The sequence below is a fragment of the Lagenorhynchus albirostris genome, chromosome 7 (assembly GCF_949774975.1).
Source record: "Lagenorhynchus albirostris chromosome 7, mLagAlb1.1, whole genome shotgun sequence".
NCBI lineage: Eukaryota > Metazoa > Chordata > Mammalia > Artiodactyla > Delphinidae > Lagenorhynchus > Lagenorhynchus albirostris.
In genome coordinates this window covers 89,557,735-89,581,891 of record NC_083101.1, presented here as the reverse complement: position 1 = coordinate 89,581,891, position 24,157 = coordinate 89,557,735, and the positions used below count along the sequence as shown (strand labels likewise).

The 24,157-nt window shown below is 54.3% G+C and overlaps 1 protein-coding gene and 1 pseudogene across 10 annotated transcripts in view; one reads left to right on the top strand and one right to left on the bottom strand.

Moving 5' to 3' along the window:
* Positions 1 to 2,119: 2,119 nt before the first annotated feature.
* Positions 2,120 to 10,839, bottom strand: LOC132522981 (RNA transcription, translation and transport factor protein-like; annotated as a pseudogene).
* Positions 10,840 to 15,608: 4,769 nt separating this feature from the next.
* The window catches only part of WNK2 (WNK lysine deficient protein kinase 2), a 158,115-nt gene continuing 149,566 nt past the window's right edge, over positions 15,609 to 24,157 (top strand). For all 10 annotated transcript variants that reach the window (XM_060155444.1, XM_060155441.1, XM_060155440.1 and 7 more), the window contains exons 1-2: positions 15,609 to 15,853; positions 16,416 to 17,095. In XM_060155444.1, coding sequence (XP_060011427.1) covers positions 16,418 to 17,095 — 678 coding nt within the window. In that variant the 5' untranslated portion in view covers positions 15,609 to 15,853; positions 16,416 to 16,417. The remainder of the gene's footprint in view (positions 15,854 to 16,415; positions 17,096 to 24,157) is intronic.

The window sequence follows — 24,157 nt, the reverse complement described above, 5'->3', positions numbered from 1 at the left end:
CAGACCAAGGTTCTTTGTCCATACACACAGATGAGGGCAGGGCCGCGTTCTCACCATCCTGCACTTTGCACTTTTTCTTGACTTTTCTGTCGGGTGATGGGGCCCACCTGGCTGGCTCTCGGGGGACTCGGGAGCTCCATGGGCAATGGGTTCCACTCACAGCAGGAGCAGGACCAATGAGGCCTCGGACATCTCCCTCCCAGGCTTTCTTCAGTCAGCATTCAGCTCTGGGCTGCCAGCCCCGGAACAATGACATCCCTTCTTCCACGCTCCCCACCAAACGCTGACCCCAGACCCCAGGCCAGGATCCTTGGGGTCCTGGCCTGAAGTTCCCAATGGCATCAATCCTGTTAAGTCTGTCCCTGACTGAGTTGGTCAGGGCTCAGCTGGGGTCTTTGTGGGGATACATCCTCACAAATGTTTGTTGAAAGAATAAATGGAAGAGCTCGTCCCTGAAGCTCCATCAGTAACTCTGGACCTTGGGCACTTACTGCACTTCCCCAAACCTCAGCTTCCTCCTCTGTAGAGTGGGGACTTGAATCTTCACCTCACAGTATAGTGGGCAGGATACAAAGAGAGATGGCCAGTGGTCAGCTGTGTCTGGGACTGGGAAGCGGCAATGTTTTCCTCTTTCTCTCTTCCCAGAGGAAGAAAGTAGCCTTGAGCACAGATGTTGCTTTGTCACATCTAACGTTGATGCCCTCAGAGCCTGATTGTGCCTTGCTGCCTGGATCGCCCACGTGTCCTGAATGGCCAGGCGCCACCAGGGGGCGCAGCGCACCAGGGTCTGAGAACAGACCTGCTGTCCGGGAGACTGAGCAGGGAGAGGGCACGGGACTTTGTCTAAGGAGCGTGGAGAATTTAGTCAAAGGTTTTGTTGGGCACAGGCAACCAAGGGAAAAACAGATACACTTCATCAAAATTAAACACTTTTGGAATCAAAGGACACTATTAAGGGAGTGAAAAGACCACCCACAGAATGGGAGAAAATATTGGCAATTCACAGATCTGACAAGGGTCTAGTGTCCAGAATATGTAGAGACCTCCTAAAACTCAACCACAAAAAGACAAACAACTCGATTCAAAAATGGTCAGAGGGGGGGCTTCCCTGGTGGCGCAGTGGTTGAGAGTCCGCCTGCCGATGCAGGGGACACAGGTTCGTGCCCAGGTCCGGGAAGATCCCACATGCCGCGGAGCGGCTGGGCCCGTGAGCCATGGCCGCTGAGCCTGCGCGTCCGGAGCCTGTGCTCCGCAACGGGAGAGGCCACAACAGTGAGAGGCCCGCGTACCGCAAAAAAAAAAAAAAAAAAAGGGCAAAGGACTTGAATAGACATTCCTCCCAAGAAGATATGCAAACGGTCAGTAAGCACATGAAAGTATGCTCAACATCACAAATGTTAATCAAAACTACAGTGAGATACCACCTCACACCCATTGGGATGGTTAGAATAGAAAAAATGGAAAATAAGTGTTGGTAAGGATGTGGAGAAATTGGAGCCCTCATACACTGCCGGTGGGAAAGTAAAATGGTGCAGCCACTGTGGAGAACAGTTTGGTGGTTCCTCAAACAGTTAACACAGAATTACCTTACGACCCAGCAACTCCACTTAGATATATACAAAAACGTGTACACGAATGTTCATGATAGCCAAAAAACAGAAACAACCCAAACATACACCATTGGATGATGGATTAAACAAGATGTGGTGTATCCAAACGATGGAATATTAATCAGCCATAAACGGGGTGAAGTGCCAGTACATGCTACAATGTGGATGAATCTGGAAAACATGCTGAGTGCAGGAAGCCAGGCACAAAACGTCATGTATGGTATGATTCTATTTATATAAAATGTCCTGAATAGGCAGATCCAGAGACAGAAAGTAGACTCGTGTTTGTCAAGGTCTGGGGGGCCTGGAGTGGTGAGTGATTGCCTGATGGGTACAGGATCTATTTTTTGTTTTCCACTTTCCTAAACTTTATTAAAGAAAAGGCAATGATGGTAGCTCTCTAGAACATAGTCAAATTTCTGGGATTCTTCCATTGAAAATGGGGTATTTGATTTCCAAATATATGCCAGAGAGTACGAGGTAAAGGGGAAGCTAAAGTTCTAAAATGTTCATCTTCCAACTTTCTCCAGTCTGTGGTCTGTATTTGGATCAGCAATAATCACCTGAACAGCCACTCTGGCTGCATTAATTTTTGTCTGCAGCTCTCTGAGCTCTTCTATATGCAGCAAGTGCAGAATTTGACCAGCTTCATTAAGGACCACGTCTCTTGTGTCAAAACCAAGAATATACTTGTCTAAACCAACAGGCAAGCCCTCTTCTGCTGGGTTTGTGCTAGCAGCTACATCCCGTGTCAGGGCTCCTGGACCAAAATGCAAATTGCCTGAAGCACTGCCAGGTAACCACCATGAGCTGACTCTGAAGGTTAGCCTGGACCATGACACCAGCCCTAAAATTAGGATTATTTACATCCAAGTTGATCACGGGCTCTGCATTTTTAGTTGCATTGTCAGCACTTTGTGCATTATCAGGTACCCAGTCCTTGTATTTTTCAGCGTTATCTCCATATTCAAGACTAACAGCTAAACCAAGAAGCCAGTCAATTGCTTCTTGTCCATCTTGAATCTTGAAAGAACAGTTGACGTCTCTGAGATACTTTTCAAAGAACTTGGGCTGGTCACTGCTGTGGGTGTTTCTTAGCTTACCTCTGTCTTCAGTCTTGTAGTATCTCCTTTTCTGGTCTTCAGTGCAAACATCGTTTCTAAGTTTTGTTTCATCTCTTCAGTAGAAGAGGTAGGTGGTGGTAGTTGAAGGCCATCGTGCTCCCTGCTTCAGTCGGGAGGGCGGGGTATCCTTTGGGGGTGACGAGAACATTCTGGGTTAGTGGTGATGGTTGCATAAGTCCGTGAATGTGCTAACAACCACTGAATTGTACACTTTAAAAGGGGAATTTTATGGCATATAAGTGATGTCTCAATTAAAAAAAGACTTTCTTGCTCAGTGTGATATGTGGTGGCGGAGGGTTGGTCATGTCCTTGCAACTCTGGCCCCCCAACCCAGGGCATTCTTAAACGTTTCTGCCCAGTTTCCACATATTTCCAGCTTGCTCTCAAATTCATGTCCTCATTCATTTCGCACTGTGATTCTTTCTCTGGGGCTAGGTCGGGGGATGTGACGGAAAACTGCAATGTGGCAGACAGGAGCACAGCTGGGGACCTGGCTATGTAGGTGGGATGGGGATATTCACTGTTTCTGGGACCCTGCTTGGCTGTCCCAGGGCAGTTACAGCACAGGAACATCAGGTCTGCAGTAAGTCTGGGCATCTTGAAGGCCGTGTGCTCCCATCCTGGAGAGATGCCAGCAGGGCTGGCTGTCACCCCTCAGGTCCTGGGGAGGGGCTTCCTGTATCAGCTGGGGGCTGGACCAGATGATGTTGATTTTCTCTGTCATGCACAACATGCGTGCATTCAAAAAATATCTCCAGAGGTACACACCGTACCTCAGAGTAGATTAATTTATTCAACTAAATAACAAATAAACACTGTTTTATAATTGGCCCTGCGACTGAACTGCTGATCCGCAGTGAGTTTAGGGTGAAGTCAGATGGAAGCAGCACCTCCCCACCCTGAGGAGCCCAGCACAGCGGGGTGTATATCACGAGCTCACCATGACTGGGCACTGAGCACCACGATGTGCTTCTTAAAGTGCACAGATGAGAAAAATGCCAGAACAGTGCCGGGTCTGGGAGCTCCAGGTGCTGGGAATCCAGGATAAGCTATCTTCCCCTCTATTATTATAGTTTCCATCCTGCAGGTCAACAAGGAGAGCTCAGAGAGGTCAGTGAACCTGTCCAGGGTTTCACAGCTGACCATACGGGGGCAACTTCCTAGTTTATCCTTAACAGGTCGTGATCCTGTCTTTTTGCCTATTCATCTTTCCTCTCTTCCCTCCCTCCTTCCTTCCACCTTCTCCCTTCCCTCTTTCTCTGTGTCCCTCCCTCCCTCCCTCCTTCCCTTCTTTCCATCCTCTAATCCTTTGAGCAGAGACTACCACATTCATTCACTCATCTGCCCGTCCTCACCTTGCAAGTGGGGAAACCGAGGCTGGAGAAGGGTGCCACCACCCGCTCAAGACCGCTGCGCCTCCTGGCTGCCTCCACCTGTGGCTGCAGGGCCTCGCGCCATTTGTGTTAAATTCTTGTGGAAGAAGATGAGGGTGCAAGGCTGCAGGCTCGGTGCTCCCAGGGAAACCATTCACCTCCACAGGGAACCTGCAGAGTCGGCGATGAACATAGACACTGCTTGGATCAGGTGGGAATTGGTCTTTGAACCTCATCAGTGACTAGACTGTTCTGGGCGGGGTCCTGGACCCACTAGGAAAGACCTAGTGAGTGTTTGCTGAAGGAATGACTGAACACACTTTGAAACACGTGTGCCCATGAATAGTCTAGAGGGGACACAGCACAGCATGGTGGCTGTCAGGTTGGGAGGTGGGGTTATAGGTGAAGTCCCCTTCTCAGAACTTTCTCTGATAGCACACTGCTTCAGTCAAGACGTAAGAGAAGAAGTAGCAGATGTTTATGGGGATGCAAGCACTTATCTCAAAGAAAATGCCTTAAATACTAGAAAAGGTGGGTGCGAGGTGATTCCCGAGGTGGGAGTGAGGGAGAGAGGCCCCATCTGTGAGAGAGTTCACAGGGCTGGCTCTGGCCTCCACGCTGCCAGTGGGAGGACCACGTGCAGACCCTGAAGAGTTGAGGTGTGGCCTCCCGTTTCAGCAGGGCGGGCTGGTGAAAGCCAAGGCCGACAGGCTTTGTTAGTTTCAGCTGAGTTTGGGGACCTGGGTGGGACCTTGGTGTGGACAGGGGTGCTGGAGCTAGCTGACTCCACGTCTAGGTATTTACCCCATGAGCTGCATTTCCACAGGTTATTCTGTTTTTGAAGAAGCAAAAGGGCGGAGTCACCAAAATGCCTGCAACAGGGCTTGGGAAGATAAACATGGCACGTGGTGCAACAAAACGCCACGTGGCCGTCAACAGAGGAAGGTGAACTGGAAGTGATGGTCTTCAATGAGCGTGAATACAGCAAGGTCCACTCACCCATTGGCTGGGCTAGGTTCCCTGGGGAGGGCTGGGGGGAGTGGGACGGCCCCCCAGGACTGCCCACCATGAGAGCAGCTCCCCTGCTGGCATAGGCCCAAGGGAAGTGTGGGAACCCTCACTAGGATGTTCTGAGCAACCTTCCCCAAACAGCCCATCAGTGTCACCTGAGTGATGGAGTATAGGGCCATGGTCCTCCGTGCTGCAGGCACCTACACACCGACCACAGGCCTTGTGGACGCTCTCAGTGGAAGCAGCAACAGGACTTCTGGGCGTGATGCCCTGCTCCATGACATTGCAGACAGGGCGTTCAGACTCGAGCTAGGCTCCCTGGGCCCTTGTGGTTCGGAAAGGCTCACCCGGTGCCTCTCCTGCCCTGCCCTTGCCCTGGCAAAGTCATATGCAAGGTTTGCAGGTGTTCATTTGGTAGCAAAACTACAGACAACAAAACAGCATCCAGGCTGTGATTACTGTGAAAGCAGGGTTGGGGCCACCTCTGGGGTGTCAGGACCCAGGAGGACAGAGTTCTGGCATCACCGCAGGTGTCACGTGAGTGTGTACTTTGTAGTGATTCTTCAGTCTGTTTAATGCATGTTTCTGGGTTTGTTTTGCATTTTGCAGTAGAAAGTGTTTACAATATAAATAGACAAACCAATGACCAGAATTTTGAGGAAAGTGAGGCAGCAGCGTGCCTGGCCTACCCCCACTTGGGCAAACCCAGGAGGGAAAGGGTCCATGTGTAGAAAATGCCCCTGAGGACACAGAAGCCGGCACCTCCATGTGGAGGGAAACAGGCAGCGGGGGGAGTGTGAGAGACCTGCTGGGCTTCCGGAATGCTGAGTCCTATGCTGTATTCTTGTTGGAAAAGGTGGGATCAAAATGCTGCTGTGAATGGAGTCCCAAGCTGTTGCTCTCAAAGCAGGTGTTCACGCCCTGGCTTGCCCGGGCTGCAGGGAGGGAGGGACTGAGGGGGGTTGGGTCACTCTGAAGAGAGCAGGATGCAGCCTCACGGAGACCCAGCTGAGGTGACGTGATGGATGTCCCTGCCTTTGCGAAGATCACCTCCTTCGGGCCAGGCTACCTTGGGACCCCGCGAGTGAATGCTGGTGCTGGTGCTTTGTGAATGGCTGGTCCCTGTGCACCCCTGGACCATGCTAGCCCCTCTCCAGGTGCCACCCTGAGAACACCCTGGACTCCAGTCAGCACTGCCCACAGTCATCGGTCCATGTGGTGTGGGGGATGCTGGCCTCTACCACCGGAGCCGGGCATGGGCTGCAGCCAGCCATGGGGACCACAGAGTGGGGGGTCTGGCTGGCAGGGACCAGGCATGGACTAATTGATCAATCCAGCAGCCCCTCACCCCAGCCATGGCACAGGCTGACAGTGGGCCCTGGGAGGGGAGATGCTGACCCAGCCCCGGCATAATCTGGGGGAGGATGGAGAGCTCAGGGGCGTGGTCCTTAGCTGCCTAGAGCTGCAGTGACCGATCCTCCTATGTTCTGGCCTAGGCTGCCTACTGGAAGCACTGCAGATGTCTGCTCTGTCATATTTATGGTGACATTGGGGGTTGGCAGATAGGAAACTGAGGCGCAAGAGGTGAACTTATTGCGGGGCACCCAGCCTAGGCATCTCTCCCTCAGGGTGGTGTGGCCTACAGTGGCCCAGGGGCTGGACTTGAGTCCAGGCCACACTCCTGATGGCCACATACAGGCCTCTGTCTTGAGGCTAAAGGCCTTGCTCAGTGGGGAGCTCAGAAGAATGAGATGGGTCAGTTAGCACAGATTCATCTCCAACTGGCTCAGGGCCTGCTGGGAAGATGGAGGTACCAGCACCAGAAGGGCAGGGTCCCTGGGCTGGGACCTGAGTGTCTGTTACGGAGAAGCAGATGCTTCGATCAGGATGAGTTCAGGCAGGGCTGTGGGCCCCTCAGGGACCTCATCTCTCTGTGGAGGTGACTTCTGACCCTAAGGCTGACGGAAGAGACAGAGCCAGCCACTCAGAAGCTGAGCGAAGGTGTTCTGGGGGTCGGCAGGGCAGGGAGACGTCAGCCCCTATGAGGACAGCTCAAAGAAAAGAAAACTGGTCTGGACCCATGGGCAGAGGCTGAGCTCACGCATGATGGGAGACATGGAAATTAAAGCCTTGCTGGGATGTGGCGTTTCTCCTAATGCAAAAGTCAATTAACGTGCTTTGTGGGCATGTCTACATCACTGGTGGGAGTGTAAATTGGTACGACATCTCCTGAGAGCAATTTGACAAAATCTGACACAATTACAAATGCATAAACTTCTGACTCAGCAGCTGGTTCAGGGTTGGCCAAGCAGATGAGTGCATGGTACAGCTGTGGCTGCCAGAAAGGCATAAAAGCAAAAACTGGAATTCACCCAAATAGAAATAACCACTGCTGATATCTGGTGTATTTTCTTTGAGATCATTCCTTTATTTGCTCTTTTGACAATTGTTCCTTGAGCTTCCAGGACCCACCAAGCTTTCTTGTGCCAGGAATCCAGTGTGGAGTGTATCAGTCCACATTTGCTGCAGTAACAAGTGATCATAAACCCTTTGGCCTAGGATAATGAAGGGTCACCCAGGCCTCCCCCTGGAATTTTGTCATTTCCAATCTTTTGGCATTTATAGTAACTCTAAGGTAAACCACTCTAGGTCTAAATCTTTGCTTTCCTCAGGGTAGATCCCAAAAGTGAATCAAAGTAAGAATAAGTGTGAGGCTTTTCCAAGCTGCTTTCCTGAAAGGTTGGACCAACTGACTTGCTCACAGCTTGCCTGTCTGCATTGGGCCTTTTTATTAAACCAGGACTGCTAATCTCCACGTGAAGATGCCTGTTTGTCTTGCCTTATGACAGTTCCTGGTGAGATGAAACTGTGGTTCTACACATTCCATGACTTTCTGTGCTTGTCTGAGCGTGACTTTCACTCTCTTTTCTTTTGGGAATTTGGATTTTTCCACTCATACTGAACCCATATTGACTCATATGAGTTTTTGCATATTAATGATAACTCCCCTTACCTTTTGTATCTGCTGTGAATCTTTTTCCTCAAGGAAATGCCTGCCTTTTGATCTTATTTCTTAATATTTTAAAATTTGGTCAGTTTTACTTTTCCTTTTCTTAAAAAGAAAGTTATTTATTTATTTGGTAATGCTGGGTTTTAGTTGTGGCAGGTGGGCTCCTTAGTTGTGGCTCATGGACTCCTTAGTTGTGGCACGTGGCCTCCTTAGTTGTGGCATATGAACTTTTAGTTGCAGCATGCATGTGGGATCTAGTTCCCTGACCAGGGATCAAATCCGGGCCCCCTGCATCGGGAGCAGAGTCTTAACCACTGTGCCACCAGGGAAATCACCTACCTTTCCTTTTTATTTTTAATTTTAATTTTATTTTTTACCTTTCCTTTTTAAATCCCCCCTCTCTCTTCCCTGCCCAGTCCCCTGTTGCTCTTGTGTCTGGAAGTTCCCCCCAACACACGCACACATCTGACGAATGTTCATGGAAAGCTCCCTCTAGCTGAGACGAAGCCTCTTTTGAACCTGGAGCCCTGGTTCTGTAGCCTGCTCACTGTATGCTCTTGCCATTTTCATCTCTGAGCCTCGGTTTCTCCTCCTGTTAAAAGACCTACTTTGCTCTTGCTGGTGTCTGTGCTGGCCTCCGCCCCTCAGCTTCAGAACCAAGGCACCCTGCCCCCCGCCCCCCACCACCACCACTCAAATCCTCAGAGACACATACCAGAAACATGTCAAGCCCCAACACAGCACATTATGCCCCACATCCTTATCCTGTGGGCTCTAGGCCTCAGCTCCTGCCTGGCTGTCCCTGTGATAATGATGCAGAGATCACCCCAGGCCCTGAGGCTGCCTGTAGTACCCCGCTGATGCCCTGTGGATGCCAGTCATATTTCAGGTCCTTATTCAAAGCAGAGTATGCTTCTGGTCATTGGTGCTCAATTATCTTGCAAAATGGCAATTCTGTCTCTAAGACCGATAAGTATTTGTTAATTGAGGGGTCACTGCTGTGGGTTATTGATCAGTGACTTCATTCCTGGATGTGTAGTTCACATAAAACCTTCTAGAAAAACATGTTGCAGCCTGATGGCCCCAGCGGCTCTGACCTGCTTCTTTGGCAGGTGTGTGCGGAGCACTGAGCCCAGGAGGGCGGCATTAGTGTTTAATGAGCACCTACTGTGTGCCAGGTTGTCTTGGGGCCTCGCATTCTCCCTTGCGTGGCGTGATGAGGTGAGCCATTTAGCAGATGAGAAAACTGAGGCCACGAGGGTAGGAAGCGTGCGTGAGGCTCCCTGGAGTTTGGTGCAGGTCTTCAAAGGGGAAACAAGCCTGCTTCTCCAAGGTCAAGGTCAGGGTGTAGGTGGGATGCTTCCCCTTATTTTGGAACAAGCCCTCCTCCCACATGCAGTCCTTGGACCCATGGGAGACACGTGCCCAGTCTGGCACATCAGAACATCCCAGCCCTGTCTACAGGGGTGGTTCAGGGATGACCACGTGACCTGTCAGCTAAAGACATTCCGTTCTTGGGCTTTCTCTAGGGCTATGGAGGGAAAAGCTGGGAATTTCGACGTGGCGCTGCTGGTGGACATGCGTGCCTTCTCCAGGAAGGGTCAGACTGTGCATGAAGCCACCGCAGAAGGAAGCATAGCTGAAAGACAGGCAGTGCTTCCTCACGTGATGTGGCCATTTTCCACTGTGTGCACTGGGCCTGGCCCCCAGTAGGCTCGACAGGTGTTTGATGACATATTATGTCACCTGGGCACCTCTTCATTCTGAATGAACCGGCATCCCCAGGGGCAGGCATTGCAATTCGAGCCGGGTCTGCTGGAAAACCCCAAGTCAAGCAGGCTGAGTCTCCAGCCAGAGGAAAATGCCTCTTCTGCATCACATGGAAAATTGTATGGCTCCCCTGGGAGCTGATGGGAGCTGATGGGGCCCACTGAGTGTAAAGTGGAAACTCTGGGTGGGAGAAACCCCTGGGAACCCCTGGGGTAGTCAGCTACCCCAGCTGGCAGGACAACCTGACTCGGCCACCGGTCAGAACCTGCCCTGGACAGTGGCGTGGCTCTGGTCTGAGGACCCCTGCCAAGCCACTGTGGCACCTGGCTCTCCATGCTCCTCTCTGCTCTGTCTGTACGAGCCCACATGTCTGCCCCTCCACTGGCTAGCTCTGTGGTCCTGAGCAAATCACTAAGACCTCAAACCTCCATGTCCCCCTGTGGAAATGGGGATTGAATGGCTCTCTTGAATCGGGGCCATTCCTCTCTCCATGGCAGGTCCCACCGGCAAGGAGACAGGTGGCAAGGCAGGAGATGGCCAGAGTCCAGGATGGCTATCATGTTTCAGTCCTACTGGGCTGCTGGACGCCTGGGGATTCCTTTAGCAATTCTTTCACAACCCCGGGAACTGGGTGCCACTGCCACCTGGTGACTGAGGAAACTGGAGTTCAGAGAACTTAATTAATGAATTGGAGGTCATGGCCAACGCGTGGTGCCAGGATTTGAATCGGATCCGTGCCTCTAGACCCTTGTTGGATCAGTGTGCCCCTCTTTCCCAAAGACACAGGTCAGACATTAGGTGGAGTTGCCTCTTGTCCAACGTGCAAGAAAAATGCACAAAAGCAGAAGCATCCACTGCTAACATTTTGGTGTGTTCCCTTCCGGTTTTTCTCCTGTGCACTGTCACTTCAAATTATCTCCTGCCTCATTATAAAACTCCATGAAGCGCATTTAAATGGCTTCATCATATTTGACTACATAGGAATAACACAGTTTACTGAGCCATATTCCAATTGCTGAAAATTTACGTTATTCCTAATGCTTATTATAAACAACCCTTCAGTGAACATCTTTATGCACCACTATCTGCATAGCTGGTCACTTCACTTGTACACATTCCCCAAAAGGGAATTACTGACTTAAAGGGTATAAACATTTTTTAGATTCTTGCTCCAACTGTGAACTGCTTTCCAGGAAGCCTGGGCCAATCTGCTCAGTGAATCCATTTGGGCAGCAGGATGAGACAGAGGCAGTGGATCCACGGTGAGCAAGGGCTGGCATGCACCATCAGGACCAAGAGGAGAACATAGCCCAGAATTTGGAGCCTCACCGGGATGTGGCTGCTCTGAAGGGCAGTGGATAGATGTGGTTGGGCCTGAGGTCAAGCTAGAATTGAAGGAGGGTCCTGACTCCTCGGCCTGCCCATTAAGACAGACCCCCTAAGAGGAAGGAGTTTAGAGTTGAGGAGAGAGCTGAGGCTGAGACTGGGTGGAAATCCATTCAATACCAGGGGTTAGATGCCAGGTGCTGGCAGGGCTGAGTGAGCACAATGGGGGCTCTGCTCCCATTGAAGCCCAGACTGCAGCGCATACTCTGGGTATGGACAGAAGGAAGCTTGGGGGGAAAGCCACCCCAGGGGATGCTCAGCCCCCCGGGGATTGGGAGTGTAGAGGGGGAAGCTGCTGCGCTCTGGCTGCTTCCTCAAAGGGGAGCAGAGCCGTGTGACTGGCTCTGGGGACTAAAAGAAGCCTGATGGACAGCTCTTTCTACCCCTTCCCCAGTGGATGTGGATGGCAGCCCCTTCCAGTCTGCTGCCACCAGCACCTCCTCTGGCAATGCCTCCCTGAAGTCGCTGGGGGCTGGGAGAGGTGGAGCACAGACTCCCAGCCCCAGTGCTATATGGGGTGGAGCTGAAGGTGGATTGGGTCATGGACATGTGACAGCAGAGCCCGCAGAGCTAGAGCTCCAGGGGCCATGTGGACAGAGGGGCTAAGAGAGGATGAGAGAGAGCTGGCACGATGGAGAATGTGCCAGCTTGCCGAAGACCGGCCCCTGGAGCTAGCGAAAGCCGATGGGCGAGGACTGGCCACAAAGTCCTGAAAAGGCTGGCTGGCAGCCGTTGCAGGCTGAGAGGCAGCTCACTGTGGGGTGTGGGTAAGTTGGCCTCGTTCACCTCTGGGCCCACTGCCTGCGGTCGACTAACTCAGGCAAGTCTCTTTGCCTCTTTGCTGCTTCCCATCTGATAACAGGGCCCTCTAGGACAGTGTGGGACAAGACAAGAGAATTCCTGCAAAGACTTAGCTCAGCACTGGGGATCATCATCATTATTATTATTTCAGCAGCATGACTTACTTGAGGCCCCACCACCCGCTGGGCTCAGTGACCCACGCCCATGTTGGATGGCTATCAGTTACTCAAGATCCCTAGGTCAAATTCCTGGGGCTTTAGGAGAGATGAAAACGTGGAAAATGACCAGTGTTTTCTTCTGCCTGTCTCCATATTTCGTGATCCATGCAGGTCTCTAGGGCCACTTGGCCCTTCTCTTTGCAGATCAACTTCAATCCTGCTCTGAGACACTAAAAGAGGGCTCACTCAGTGGGTCTCAGGTGGTGGACACTGACATCACCTCTTGTGAGCAACCAGAGGAAGTCACACCCCGTCTACTTCTACCGAGTGCTGAAGAGGCTGAGAATGAAGGGTAGGCTGTGACCAAGGATGACAGTCAGGGCGAACACAGTGCTCCAGCTCCCAAATTTACCGCAACTCCTGCAGAGGTCGAAGGCTGGTCTGAAGGTGTGCAGGTGCCCTCTGTGCCCACCTAGCAGTTCCCCACTGAGACTGATCTGCACCCCCATGGCTCAGGCCATGAATGGGTAGGAATGACCACTGAGTGGTCTTAGCTGTTCTTCTTCAGACTTTTAACCAGAAAAGTTTAAAAGTTGTTTCTAAAAGGTGTGTCCATTAAAACAAAATTCCTGGGGGCCAGGAACTGAGTGGTGCAGTTTGGGAGTGGTTCCTGAGGGGAGCCTGAGTGTTGATAGCATCCCCCACACCTGGCAGCAGGCTCACTTCAGCAGGGTGATGGGTAGAGGATTTCAAACACCTGCACATTCCAGGACATCTGAGGGCTAAAGCCGCATTCTCTGGACTGAACCAGCTAGGATATGAACCTAGCATCTGGTGCGAGCCCACCTGTGTAAAATTAAATGGTAACTTGCTGCATAGGAAAGAAAAGGTTTGAATCATTATTTGGTTATTATTATTTTTTAAAATAAATTTATTTATTTAATTAATTTATTTTTTGGCTACGTTGTGTCTTCGTTGCTGCGCACAGGCTTTCTCTAGTTGTGGCGAGTGGGGGCTACTCTTCATTGCGGTGTGTGGGCTTCTCATTGCAGTGGCTTCTCTTGTTGCAGAGCATGGGCTCTAGGCATGTGGGCTTCAGTAGTTGTGTCACATCGGCTCCGTAGTTGTGTCTCACGGGCTCTAGAGCTCAGCCTCAGTAGTTGTGGCACACGGGCTTAGTTACTCCGCGGCATGTGGGATCTTCCTGGACCAGGGCTTGAAACCGTGTCCCTTGCCTTGGCAGGAGGATTCTTAACCACTGCACCACCAGGGAAGTCCCCATTATTTGGTTATTTGATGCAAGCCTTCTGAGTGTCTCCTGAGTGGACAGCTGCACATGGAAAGACATGTGCCTGCCACAGGAGGTGCCATGGGATCACACTTGGGTAACAACTTAAAAAAGTTTTTATTTCTACTTTTTCTATCTTAACTTTCTTTAATGAGTACTTGCTCTTAAAAAATCAATGTGGCCACAAAAAGAAGTGAAGTACTGATATATGCTATAATGTGGACTAAGTGAAACATTATGCTGAATGAAAGAAGCCAGTCACAAAGGACTGTTGTATGATTCCATTTACATGTGATGCTAGGAATAAGCAAATCTATAGAGTCGGAAAGTAGATTACTGCTAGCCTGGGGCTGAGAGAGGGGTAATGTGGAGTGACTGCTAATGGGCATGGGTTTCTTTTGAGGGTGATAAAAAATGTTCTGGAATTAGACAGTGGTGATGGTCACACAACTCTATGAATATACTAAAAACCACTGAATTGTACACAGAGTGAATTTTATGGTATCTAAATTATATCCCAATGAAGCTGTTATTTAAAAAATCAACACATTTTCAAATTTTTACAGAGAACAGAGTAAAAGAAATGTTACATCATCTTATTATAAGAGAGGAAAAAAACTGTGTTATAGAACTTCTCGGCCCCCACTGGATGGGGAGACTTCCTCAAGTGGCCAGAGTCCCAGGGGCCCCATTATTTGCCCACCCAGTTGCAGGAGGTTCCAGGGCCTAAGAGCCCAAGCTTGCGAGGTCCATATACCCGCACTCCATCTGTCTGCCCCAGTACCCTTCCTTCAGTTCCCTGAGAAGCCTACCCTGCCCCCATCACCCCAGGACACCCCTGCTGCCCCCATCACCCCCAGATACCCCTGTTGCCTCCAACTCTGCTCTCCTGGCACAGTCCCCCCATTTGCCCCTGTCCCCTTATGGGACCTGGGTTCTCCACTGTTTCACCTGCCCTGGGGTTGGCCCCACATAGTCAAGTGAGGAGCCACCTCCCCATGTAGTAGCCTGTGGGGGGCACTCAGGGAGGTGGCCCGGCTGTACTGGGTCTGACCACTAGACTGACCCCTGAGCCCACTGAAAGGCACACGCATCCTCAAAAGTACCTCTTGACTGGGGCTCCCTGGGGGCAAGGCCAGACCCTGACCTTCCTACCAGTGGGCTTTGCTGGGGACTGACTGGAGCAGAGGCAGAGGGTAGGCCCTGTCTCCTTTCCTCCCTGCCTCTGTAAGCATTTGTCGAACACCAGCTGTGCACTGACCATTATGTCCATCTCATGGATGAGCAAACTGTGACCTAACTGCTTAGCTGTGTTCTCATGGGTCATGGGCCGGCAGAGAGAGTGAGCTCCCTGTCATGAGAGGTATGCAAACAGGGCTGCCCAAAACTACCTCTGTGGGCTCAGAGAGCACATAGCGCTGAGTCAAGGACAGGTCCTCTGTAGTCCCCCAGCACCTAGGTTGCCGCTGCAATGTGTGGGGATACTGCTGCCGTATTATGTACATCTGCCAGCTGTCGGTGGGCAGCAGTCTGCCGGTGATGACGTGAATTGCCAGTCATCTCCTCCATTACCAGGCAGGCATGATGCCCACTTGCCACGAGTATGTCCCAGGGAGAACGGTGGAAGCCAGACTGGCTTGCATGCGTCTGTCTGGAACATGCTTAGCTCCATCCCTTCTCAGTTTTCCCTTTGATAGGCCTAGGCACGTCATCATGGACAGGCTTGAAACGGATAGGCTTGCAACTCAGGGTGTCTTCCTGGACTGACCGAGTCTTGGAACTGGCAGCCTTTCCAGGTGGACAAACTAGGATGGTCAAGCCAGGTTTGCAGGGGGGGATAACAGACCATTCGCGGCCAGCAGCCGCATGGGGCATTCCAAAGATCCTCAGGGGCCAGCAGTACCCGCCGGAGGGGGAACATGAGGGCCGCAGTGGGCCTGCGCGGCCCCGGGGGCTGGCCCGCAGGTGGCCGCGCGCGCCGGAGGACAGGTGGGCGTGCCAGGCCCCGCCCCGCCGCTCCGGCCGGGGGCGGGCAGCCGAATGCCCCGCCCTCCTCGCGCGCAGAGTCTGAGCCGGTGCGGGAGCGCAGCCGCGCGGAGCAGAAGCAGCACCCGGGAGCGCGGCCCCGCAGCGGGCTGGCTGGAGGAAGTAGCGCGGCGATACGGCACCGAGCGTGACCCGGGTCTGGAGCGCAGACCCCGGCCCTGAGAGCGACCCCGGACCGAGCGCAGACCCCAGCCCCGAGCGCGGATCCTGGCCCTGAGCGCGGCCTCGCCCGCCCGGGCCGCCGAGCCGCGGGCATGGACGGCGCCCGTTCGCCCTGTGAGTGCCGAGCCCCCCGCCCGCCGCCTTTGTGTGCGCGCCGCGCCGCCGCATCCCCCTCCCCGCGCGCCCCTCCTGCGCCCCGGGCAGCGTCCTTTGTGGAGCCGCCGCCTGGCCACTACCTCCTTCTTCCCCAACCTCCTTCACCCCTCCGCGGCCCAGGGCACTCCCCCAGCCCGGGCCTCCCGGCCCCGTGTTAACCACCCCCACCTCCCAGGGACATCCCAGTAGGCCCCCTTCCCCGGGGCTGGGCAGGGCGCAGGTGCCCCTCTCCCCGGCCTTCCGGCCCCTTCTGCAGCCTCCCTCGTGTCCCCCGGGACAGCCCAGCAGGGCTCCTCTCCGGCCCAGGCCTGAGCAGGGCACGGCTCCCTCCCATCCAGCCCGGCCTCCTGGTCCGGTCTGCAGCCCCCCTTCCCCCGCCCGCCCCAGGGACAGCCCAGCAGGCTCCTCCGCGGCCGGGGCGGGCAGGCCGTGGGCCCTGGGGCGGCGCTGTCTCATCCCACGTCCCGGGCAGGTGCGGCGAGGCCCGCGCTCACACGGGCCTGTGTGTCCTTGCTCGCAGAGATGGACTACGATGGCGGCCGCCGAGACGCCCCCGGCGCACTGATGGAGGCGGGGCGCGGTGCGGGGCCCGCGGGCATGGCGGAGCCGGCGGCGGTGCCGCGGACGCGGGCGGCGCGGCCCGGGCCCCAGCGCTTCCTGCGACGCAGCGTGGTGGATTCTGATCAGGAGGAGCCGCTGGGCCTGGAGGGGGCCGAGTCGCCGGGCGCGCAGCCCCCGCAGCCGCTGCAGCGAAGGGTGCTGCTATTCTGCAAGACGCGCCGCCTCATCGCCGAGCGCGCCCGCGGTCGCCCGGCAGTCCCCACTCCTGACGCGCCTGCCGCGCCGCTGGGCGACCTTGCCGACCCCGGCCCTGAGCCCGCGGGCACGCAGGAGCCTGGCCCGGACCCCGCGCCCTCGCCCGCGCCTGCCCCCGTGGGCGGTCCCCGAGAGGAGGAGGCGGCGGCGGCCGCGAGGAAGGAGGACGTGGGGGCTCTCGAGGCGAGGCCAGAGCTCGGGCGCGCACGCCGGGAGGAGCCCGAGGAGGAGGAGGACGACGAGGACGACCTCAAGGCTGTGGCCACCTCCCTGGACGGCCGCTTCCTCAAGTTCGACATTGAGCTTGGGCGCGGCTCCTTCAAGACGGTCTACAAGGGGCTGGACACGGAGACCTGGGTGGAGGTAGCCTGGTGCGAGTTGCAGGTGAGGGGCGAGATGGACGCAGGTGGTGGTGGGCGAGTGCGTTCTGGCATCGGGCCATGCCTGGCCTTAGCCACCCTTGGCAGCGGCCCTCTGTGTGTCACCCTCTGGGTGGGTGGTTGGTTGCGCTGGTGGTCTGTGTGGTGATGGCTGGGTGACGGAGGTCGGATCTCCCAGTGTGTGGTGTCTAAGTGTGGCACGATGTGGGCCCATGATGGAGACTGGGCACTTGGAGGGCGTGTCTTTCAGTGCCGATCAGTGCCGCTCCTTCTTCTGGGCTGTACTGACCCAGGCTGTCTGGATTGTCTGTGTCTGTGTCTGTGCAGAAGCAGTGTGTGGGCTGCAGGGCCCTGTGTCCAAGTGGTCACAGGGTGGTTTGGGGGACTCTCAGCTGCTCTTAAATGAGCACCTTACTGCGTCTTGCAGAGTGTGGATGCCCCAGTTGGGGATGTCTGAGGGGCTTTTCACCTGGGGTCTGTTTATGGTGAGGGATGGTGGGCCCTGGCGCCTCTGGGGCAAAGCGTGGAAGTGTTGTCACTATGTCCCGTTAGTTCACAAAATGGATATGTGAGAAGTCTTAAAACCCAGTCATGTAAAATGCAGGTGGGGTTTGGTTTTGTTTAGGTTTGGTTTTTGTGGATGCAAAGCCTCTGGACTTGCATTTTTCATAACCTTGCCCTCATGTTGGCTATGTCAGCCCCAGCCCTGGAAGATTATATAAACGGTAACTCAGGCTGTCCTGGGCCGGCCGTGGAAGCTGGGGCAGCACCTGTCACAGTGGGTGTTTATTGGCCCTCCCTTGTTTGGGGGAACAGCTGTCAGGCATGGGGCTGGACTCTGCGAGAGCTGGCCATGCGGATGTAAGCCTACCCCAGCGCCCTGGAAAGTTAGCTGGGCCTGCCAGTCCTGATGCAGGCCGCCTGCCACACTGCAGGCAGCCTGCCTTTTTGGCTCAGAAGTGGGATTTGGTTGCTTTGTCGTCTGGGCCCCTGCAGGGTGGCCTGTGTGTGTGTGTATATGTGAGCTGGCTAATTTGTCCAGTGTCCACCCGTCCTCAGCCTTTCTCCTGAGACAAAGAGCTTCGGAGACCACCCCTCCTCACAGCTCCTTGGTTCTGTTGTGGAAATAGGGACTTTTCATGGTGGAGCCGGGGTGGCCTATCGAGTCCCTCACTGAGAGGGACTGAGAACTCCCCTCCCTCGCGGTTGCAGGTTCGGGGACCTGCTGAGGGGTGGCCTCAGTGGTTTGTGGTCTGGGGCCCTGGGGATGGTGTGCTGGGATGGCATAGGAGTGAGCTGGGCATCACTGCTGTGTGTGAACGCACAGGGGAGAGAGGACCCGGAAAGGGAAGACCGGAGAGGGAAAAGAGGATTCCTGATTCCAGAGTGTGGCTGTGTGCCTTCCCTCCTCGCCTTCTCGCTCTTGCAAGTGACCTGGTGTGGCACTCCAAGCACCCACTGGTGCTCTGTTGCGGAATGCCTCTGCGGGTGGAGGACAGGAGTGGGGGTGCTGCAGCAGGCGGGAGCTGAGTTAGACCTCAGCAGCAGAGCCCAGCTGATCTGGTTGAGGCATTGCAGGCGCATGTGACCCTTGGAGGAGGTTGTTAATTCCCATTCCCTTTAAGGCAAGGCAAGCTGTTCTGCCTCTGGGTCCCTAAGCAGAGCGGCACCGGAGTGGAGCCTGGCTGCTGTCCAGGGGGCTTTTACTCCTGTACTCTGGGTGGGAGTAGGAAAGTGGGAGATGGCTTCTAATCTGTCTGGTTTTGCTTCTTATACAGTAGTTACTGGGGGCCCCATGCCAGCCGGGAAGCTGTTCCTGTATCTCCCCCAGCAAGAGGGCTGATATGCAGCAGTTAGGGTCAGCTGCCTTCTGATGGGTAGGTCTGAGAGGGTTTTACACCAGAGGGGGCTGGGAACCAGCCTAGAGCCTGCTGTGTGTGCACTCTCCTTTTCACCAAACAGGAGGCTGTTGTTTCCCCCATTTTATTGTTGAGAGCCCACCAAGGTCACCTGTGAGGATACAGATGGTAGAGGGGGATTGCAGCATCATGGGAAGAGGCCACCTAGCATGGCCATCCTTAGGAGAGGAGATAAGGGTGGAGGGCAGGGCGCCAGGTTAGTCCTCTCGGACCACCAAGCACCAGGGAGGGCGACAGGTGGCGTGCTGGCTTTGCGCCTGGGGAGGGGGTTTCCTAGTGCACAGGGTGGAGATGTTCATCCTCCACCCAGCCCCCAGAATTCCCAAGCATCAGGGCTCCCACTGGAGGGTGGGTTGCCAGGAGCATTGCCCTTCAGTACGGGGAGCTTTGCAGTATTCCTACTGCCCTCCAACCCTCCCTTCCCCAAGCCCCATAAGCTCCTCAGCTGACATCTTTGGAATGCCCTGGAAATCGACCCTCAAAAAGTCTGTTTCTTCCTCTCAACCTTGGGACCATGGGGGATGTTGGCACCTGCCTGCCTCCCCCAGAACTGAGACAGTGTCACCCGCTTGCTTTTTCCAGGGTTCCCTGCCAAGGGGAGGAAAGGCCGCATTTTTGGACCTAATAAGTCTGGCTTGGAGGATGTAAGATCCCCACGACTTCAAGTTTCCTTCTATAATTTAGTGTCGAAAGAGCTTTGCAGAAAGGGCAATATGTGTTCATATCACAGTGAAGGGCAGCGAGGTGTTTTCATCTCCTGAATTCTCCAGACGTTTGAAGCTGACATTGATTTTTGGGGGGAAGCCATTTAAAAATATTACCTCCCCTTCTGTTTTCTTTTGAATGAATGTTCATTTCTGGCACCAGGACACATAACAGCAACAGGGAAAGTACAAATGCACCCAGAGCACTGCCTTTACTCTGGCTCACATTTCCCACGTCCCTGTGGCCAGCTCTGGCCCCTCACAGACCCCATCCTGTCAGACAGTGCACGGGATAGCTGGAGGCTTCTGGTTGACTCTGGGTTGCCTGGGGTGGGGGTAGGTGTAGACCACTGACATGGTCTCAGGTGACTCAGGCACCCTCTCTCGCCTGCTGATGCTTCTGAGCCAGGGGTGGGGCCTCCGAGCAGAGAAAATGCAGCCAACCCAGATCCCAGCCAGTGTCCAGAAGCCTCATTGGAGGCGGCCTGTTGGCCTTTCCTGGACCACCTGCTTAAGTGTCTTCCTCGAGAACTTGGAGAGAGCCTTGGTTTTCAGCCCCCTTGGTCAGTGCTGCCCCCTCCCATCAGCAGGCCCCTGTCTCCAAGGGTCCTCTGTGCTGCCTCCTGCTCACAGAAGGCTGCTTTGAGCTGCAGTTACAGGGTTGGGCACGGCCTCTTGGGGGACTCCACCCGCAACTCATGTTTCCCTCGCTTGTGTCCTGGCCTGTGCCCAGTGTGGGAGTCATTTAGCCTCATGGAGGTGTCAGTCATTGACCCTCTGCCTGGAGTACTTGCAGGGACTTTGAGGGCCGTGAGAGTCCTGAAGAGGTACCATGGGGCCTGAGCCCCCATCAGCCAGGGACAGGTGTCTGGACCCCTCAGGTGTCATCATGAAGCTGTCCTGTTGCTGCTCTGCACTGCCCAGAGGTCCCTGGGCTCCCGTGGGGTGGTGATGGCCTGGACTCCAGGCCAGGGAGAGGCTGTGGATGTGGGGACCACAGGATCTGCTGATGTCTCCTTCGTGTGGCCACGGAGGACTCGTTTTTTCCCAACTCAGCCACCACAGCCAGACCTCTGTGTCACCTTCCTGCACCCTGGCAGTGGATAATGCCTGTAGGCGCCTGTCGTGTGCAGCCGTGCTGAGCATGCCGGGTCCCCTTGCTGTCCTCAGAGGGTGGCCAGGTCTGCCTGCTATTGGTGTGGTCTGGCACCTCTCCCCTGGCTGTGGGTGCCCCACCTGTACTGGGTGCTGAGCTCACACACCTGACCACATAGGTGCATCATCGCCTTTCATAGACCAGGCATGTGCCCTGTGGTGCTGGGCAGCCGCAGGCCCAGGGTTGAGAGGTCTCCCCTGTGGCCTCATGTGGGAGGGTCAGGTGTTGCTTTCAGAGGAGCCACAAGCAGCCCGATCTGGCTGACATGGGGAGATGAGGGGGTGTGCAGAGGAGATGGTGCTCACTTGCTGGAGCAAGATGCTTAGAAAGGGCTCAACTCAATTTGGCTGGCAGTCACCCTGCTTTTATATTTTTATTTTTAAAAAATCTTCTAAGGGCACAATTTTGTTGGAAGAGGTGTAATTTGAAAGCAGTTGGGTGTCAACACTGAGCTTGCTTTCCCAAATGATGTTTCATGGGTCATCTTTTTTTTTTTTTTGGCGGTATGCGGGCCTCTCACCGTTGTGGCCTCTCCCGTTGCGGAGCACAGGCTCCAGACGCGCAGGCTCGGCGGCCATGGCTCATGGGCCCAGCCGCTCCGCAGCATGTGGGATCTTCCCGGACCGGGGCACGAACCCGTGTCCCCTGCATCGGCAGGCGGACTCTCAACCACTGCGCCACCAGGGAAGCCTCTCATGTGTCATCTTGACCACAGTTCTAGTTTGGTTGGTGAGAAAGGCTGGTGCCAACTTCCTGAGAGGCCTGTGAAATGCACTGGGGAGGGGCCCATCAGTGCAGAAGTGTGGGCCTCCAGAACCCAGAGGCCCCTCCCCTATCCCCACGCTTTGTTGGGGAGGGGAGTGTGGTCAGCAATGATGAACAAGCAGCCCGAGCTGTGGGTCACCACTGTGGGCACATTGGGCATTGCAGCTTATTCCCTGTTGGAAGCAGGTGCTCCTGTGGCCGAGTGTGTGCCTCTCAAGGTATCCTCAGGGCCCTGGCGTGTGAGGGTACCAGGCTGAGCGTTTCAGGCCTGAATTGCCCAGTGACTTGGACCCCAGAGGGGGGGATCCCCAGACTGTCTAACTTGGGTGGAGGGCTGGTGAGCATCTCCCCACCTCTTGTGCCATTTCCAGGTGGTGACTGGGTAACTCTGAGGTGGGTGAAGCTTTGCTGGTGGACTGTTAGCTGGAACATTATGGTGGCAAGGGAAAGAATTGATGAGAGGAGCGTAGAGACTGGACGTTCCCTAGGGTTCCCAATGCTGGGTCTCGTGCCCAGGCTCAGCAGCGCAGGCTGGTGTGGTTTATTGGCTCAGCAGGCATTTTTTTTTTTTTGCGGTACGCGGGCCTCTCACTGTTGTGGCCTCTCCCGTTGCGGAGCACAGGCTCCGGACGTGCAGGCTCAGCAGCCATGGCTACGGGCCTAGCCGCTCCGCGGCATGTGGGATCTTCCCGGACCGGGGCACGAACCCGTGTCCCCTGCATCGGCAGGCAGACTCTCAACCACTGCGCCACCAAGGAAGCCCTCAGCAGGCATTTTTTGAGCATGTGTCCTGGTTCCAGCCCTGGTGTACCACAGTCAGCAGGAGAGTCATGGTGGGAGAACCAGGTTCTCACAGAGGAGGGGTGTTTGCGAGAAGCCTGCAGGAAGCAAGGGAGTCAGTCTGTGGAGAGACTGTCCTGCGGTCCTGGGCTGGCTGGACTTGTTGGGTGTCTGCCACTCACCTTCCAGAATGGCTGACCCTAGCAGCCCTCTGCCTGGCTGTAGGCATCTCTTGGGGCCAGTAGCTTGGGCTGGCTTCAGGCTGGAGCTGGATGATGCCGAAGGTGAGAACACGGAGCCGTAGGTCACCACTTAGATGGGGAAGAGCTTGACTCCGTCCTGCAGGGGTTCAGGCCACAGGCTCGGGTCTCCTTTGTGGTCTGCCGTGGCTGAACGGTGCCAGCCTCTGCCTGAGGTGGTGGGAAGGGGCGCTTAGGAGCCTCGCAGCCAGGCAGGGCACACCGTGCAGTGCATACAAACACTGTGGGAGCGCGTCCTGCTGCATTTGGACCCCAGCCCCACAGCTTCCCAGTGGGGAGGCCATAGAGAGGGCACCCGCCTTTCTGAACGCCGGTTTACCTGTTTGTGCAATGGGGACTGTGGAGAGGTACATTCAGCACCGAGTGTGCAGCACTGCTGAGAGTGGGCACTCAGAGTTAAGCCTCTTCTCACCCTGCAGATGAACAGTTTAAGAAGCTGAGATTGAAGTGGAGAGCAAGCTGAACCTGGAGGAGCAGGGAGGCCTGCCTGAGGCTGGAGGTGGGCCCCTGGGGTGGCCCAGGGGCCTCCAGGTGCAGGCAGACTGAGGGCCTGTGCCCCTGCAGCTCTACCTGAGCACCTGGCTGGTGAGCTGCAGATAAGGAAAGGGTGTGAGTGAAGCAGGTGGAATCTCTAAGAAGCATATTAGGATCTGCTTCTGGCCACAGACAATCCAGGAGCTGTGTTTTGGGTGGAGAGGCCCCCCGGTGAGGATGCAGAAGCCCAGCCTATCTGAGGTTGGCAACCTGAGTCAGCTGTAGGTTTTCCCGCTTCAAGTATTTTTCATATCCAGTTCTGTTCCTGAGAGACTTGAATTCTAAGATTTCCTGGAATACTTGATCATTACCTCCAATTTATGTCAGAAGTTTTGGAAAAGAATAAAAGAAAAATGATCAAGGCAGTGTGGTATAGAGAAATAGATCAATGAAACAGAATAGAGAGCCCGGAAACAGATACACATAAATATATGACCTGACCTTTGACAGAGGGGCAAAGGCAACACAATGGAGAAAGATGGTCATTTCAACAGATGGTACTGGAACAACTGTACATCCACATGCAAAAAAATGAATATGGACACAGACCTTATGCCTTTCACAAAAGTTAACTCAAAATGGATCATAGACCTAAATGTAAAATGCAAAACTGTAAATTTCCTGGAAGATAACATAGGAGAAAATGTAGGTGACCTTGGGTTTGACAGTTACTTTTTAGATACAACACCACAGATATGATCGATGAAAGAAAAACTTTCTAAGTTCAGCTTCATTAAAATGAAAAACTTCTGTTCTGCAAAGGCCTATAAGCAAATGAGAAGACAAGATGCAGACTGGGAGGAAATCTTTGTCAAACACCTATCTGATAAAGGGCTGTTACCCAGAATATACCAAGAACTCTTAAAACTTAACAATAAGAAACCAGACAACCAGATTAAAAAATAGGGGCTTCCCTATTTTTGGCGCAGTGGTTGAGAGTCTGCCTGC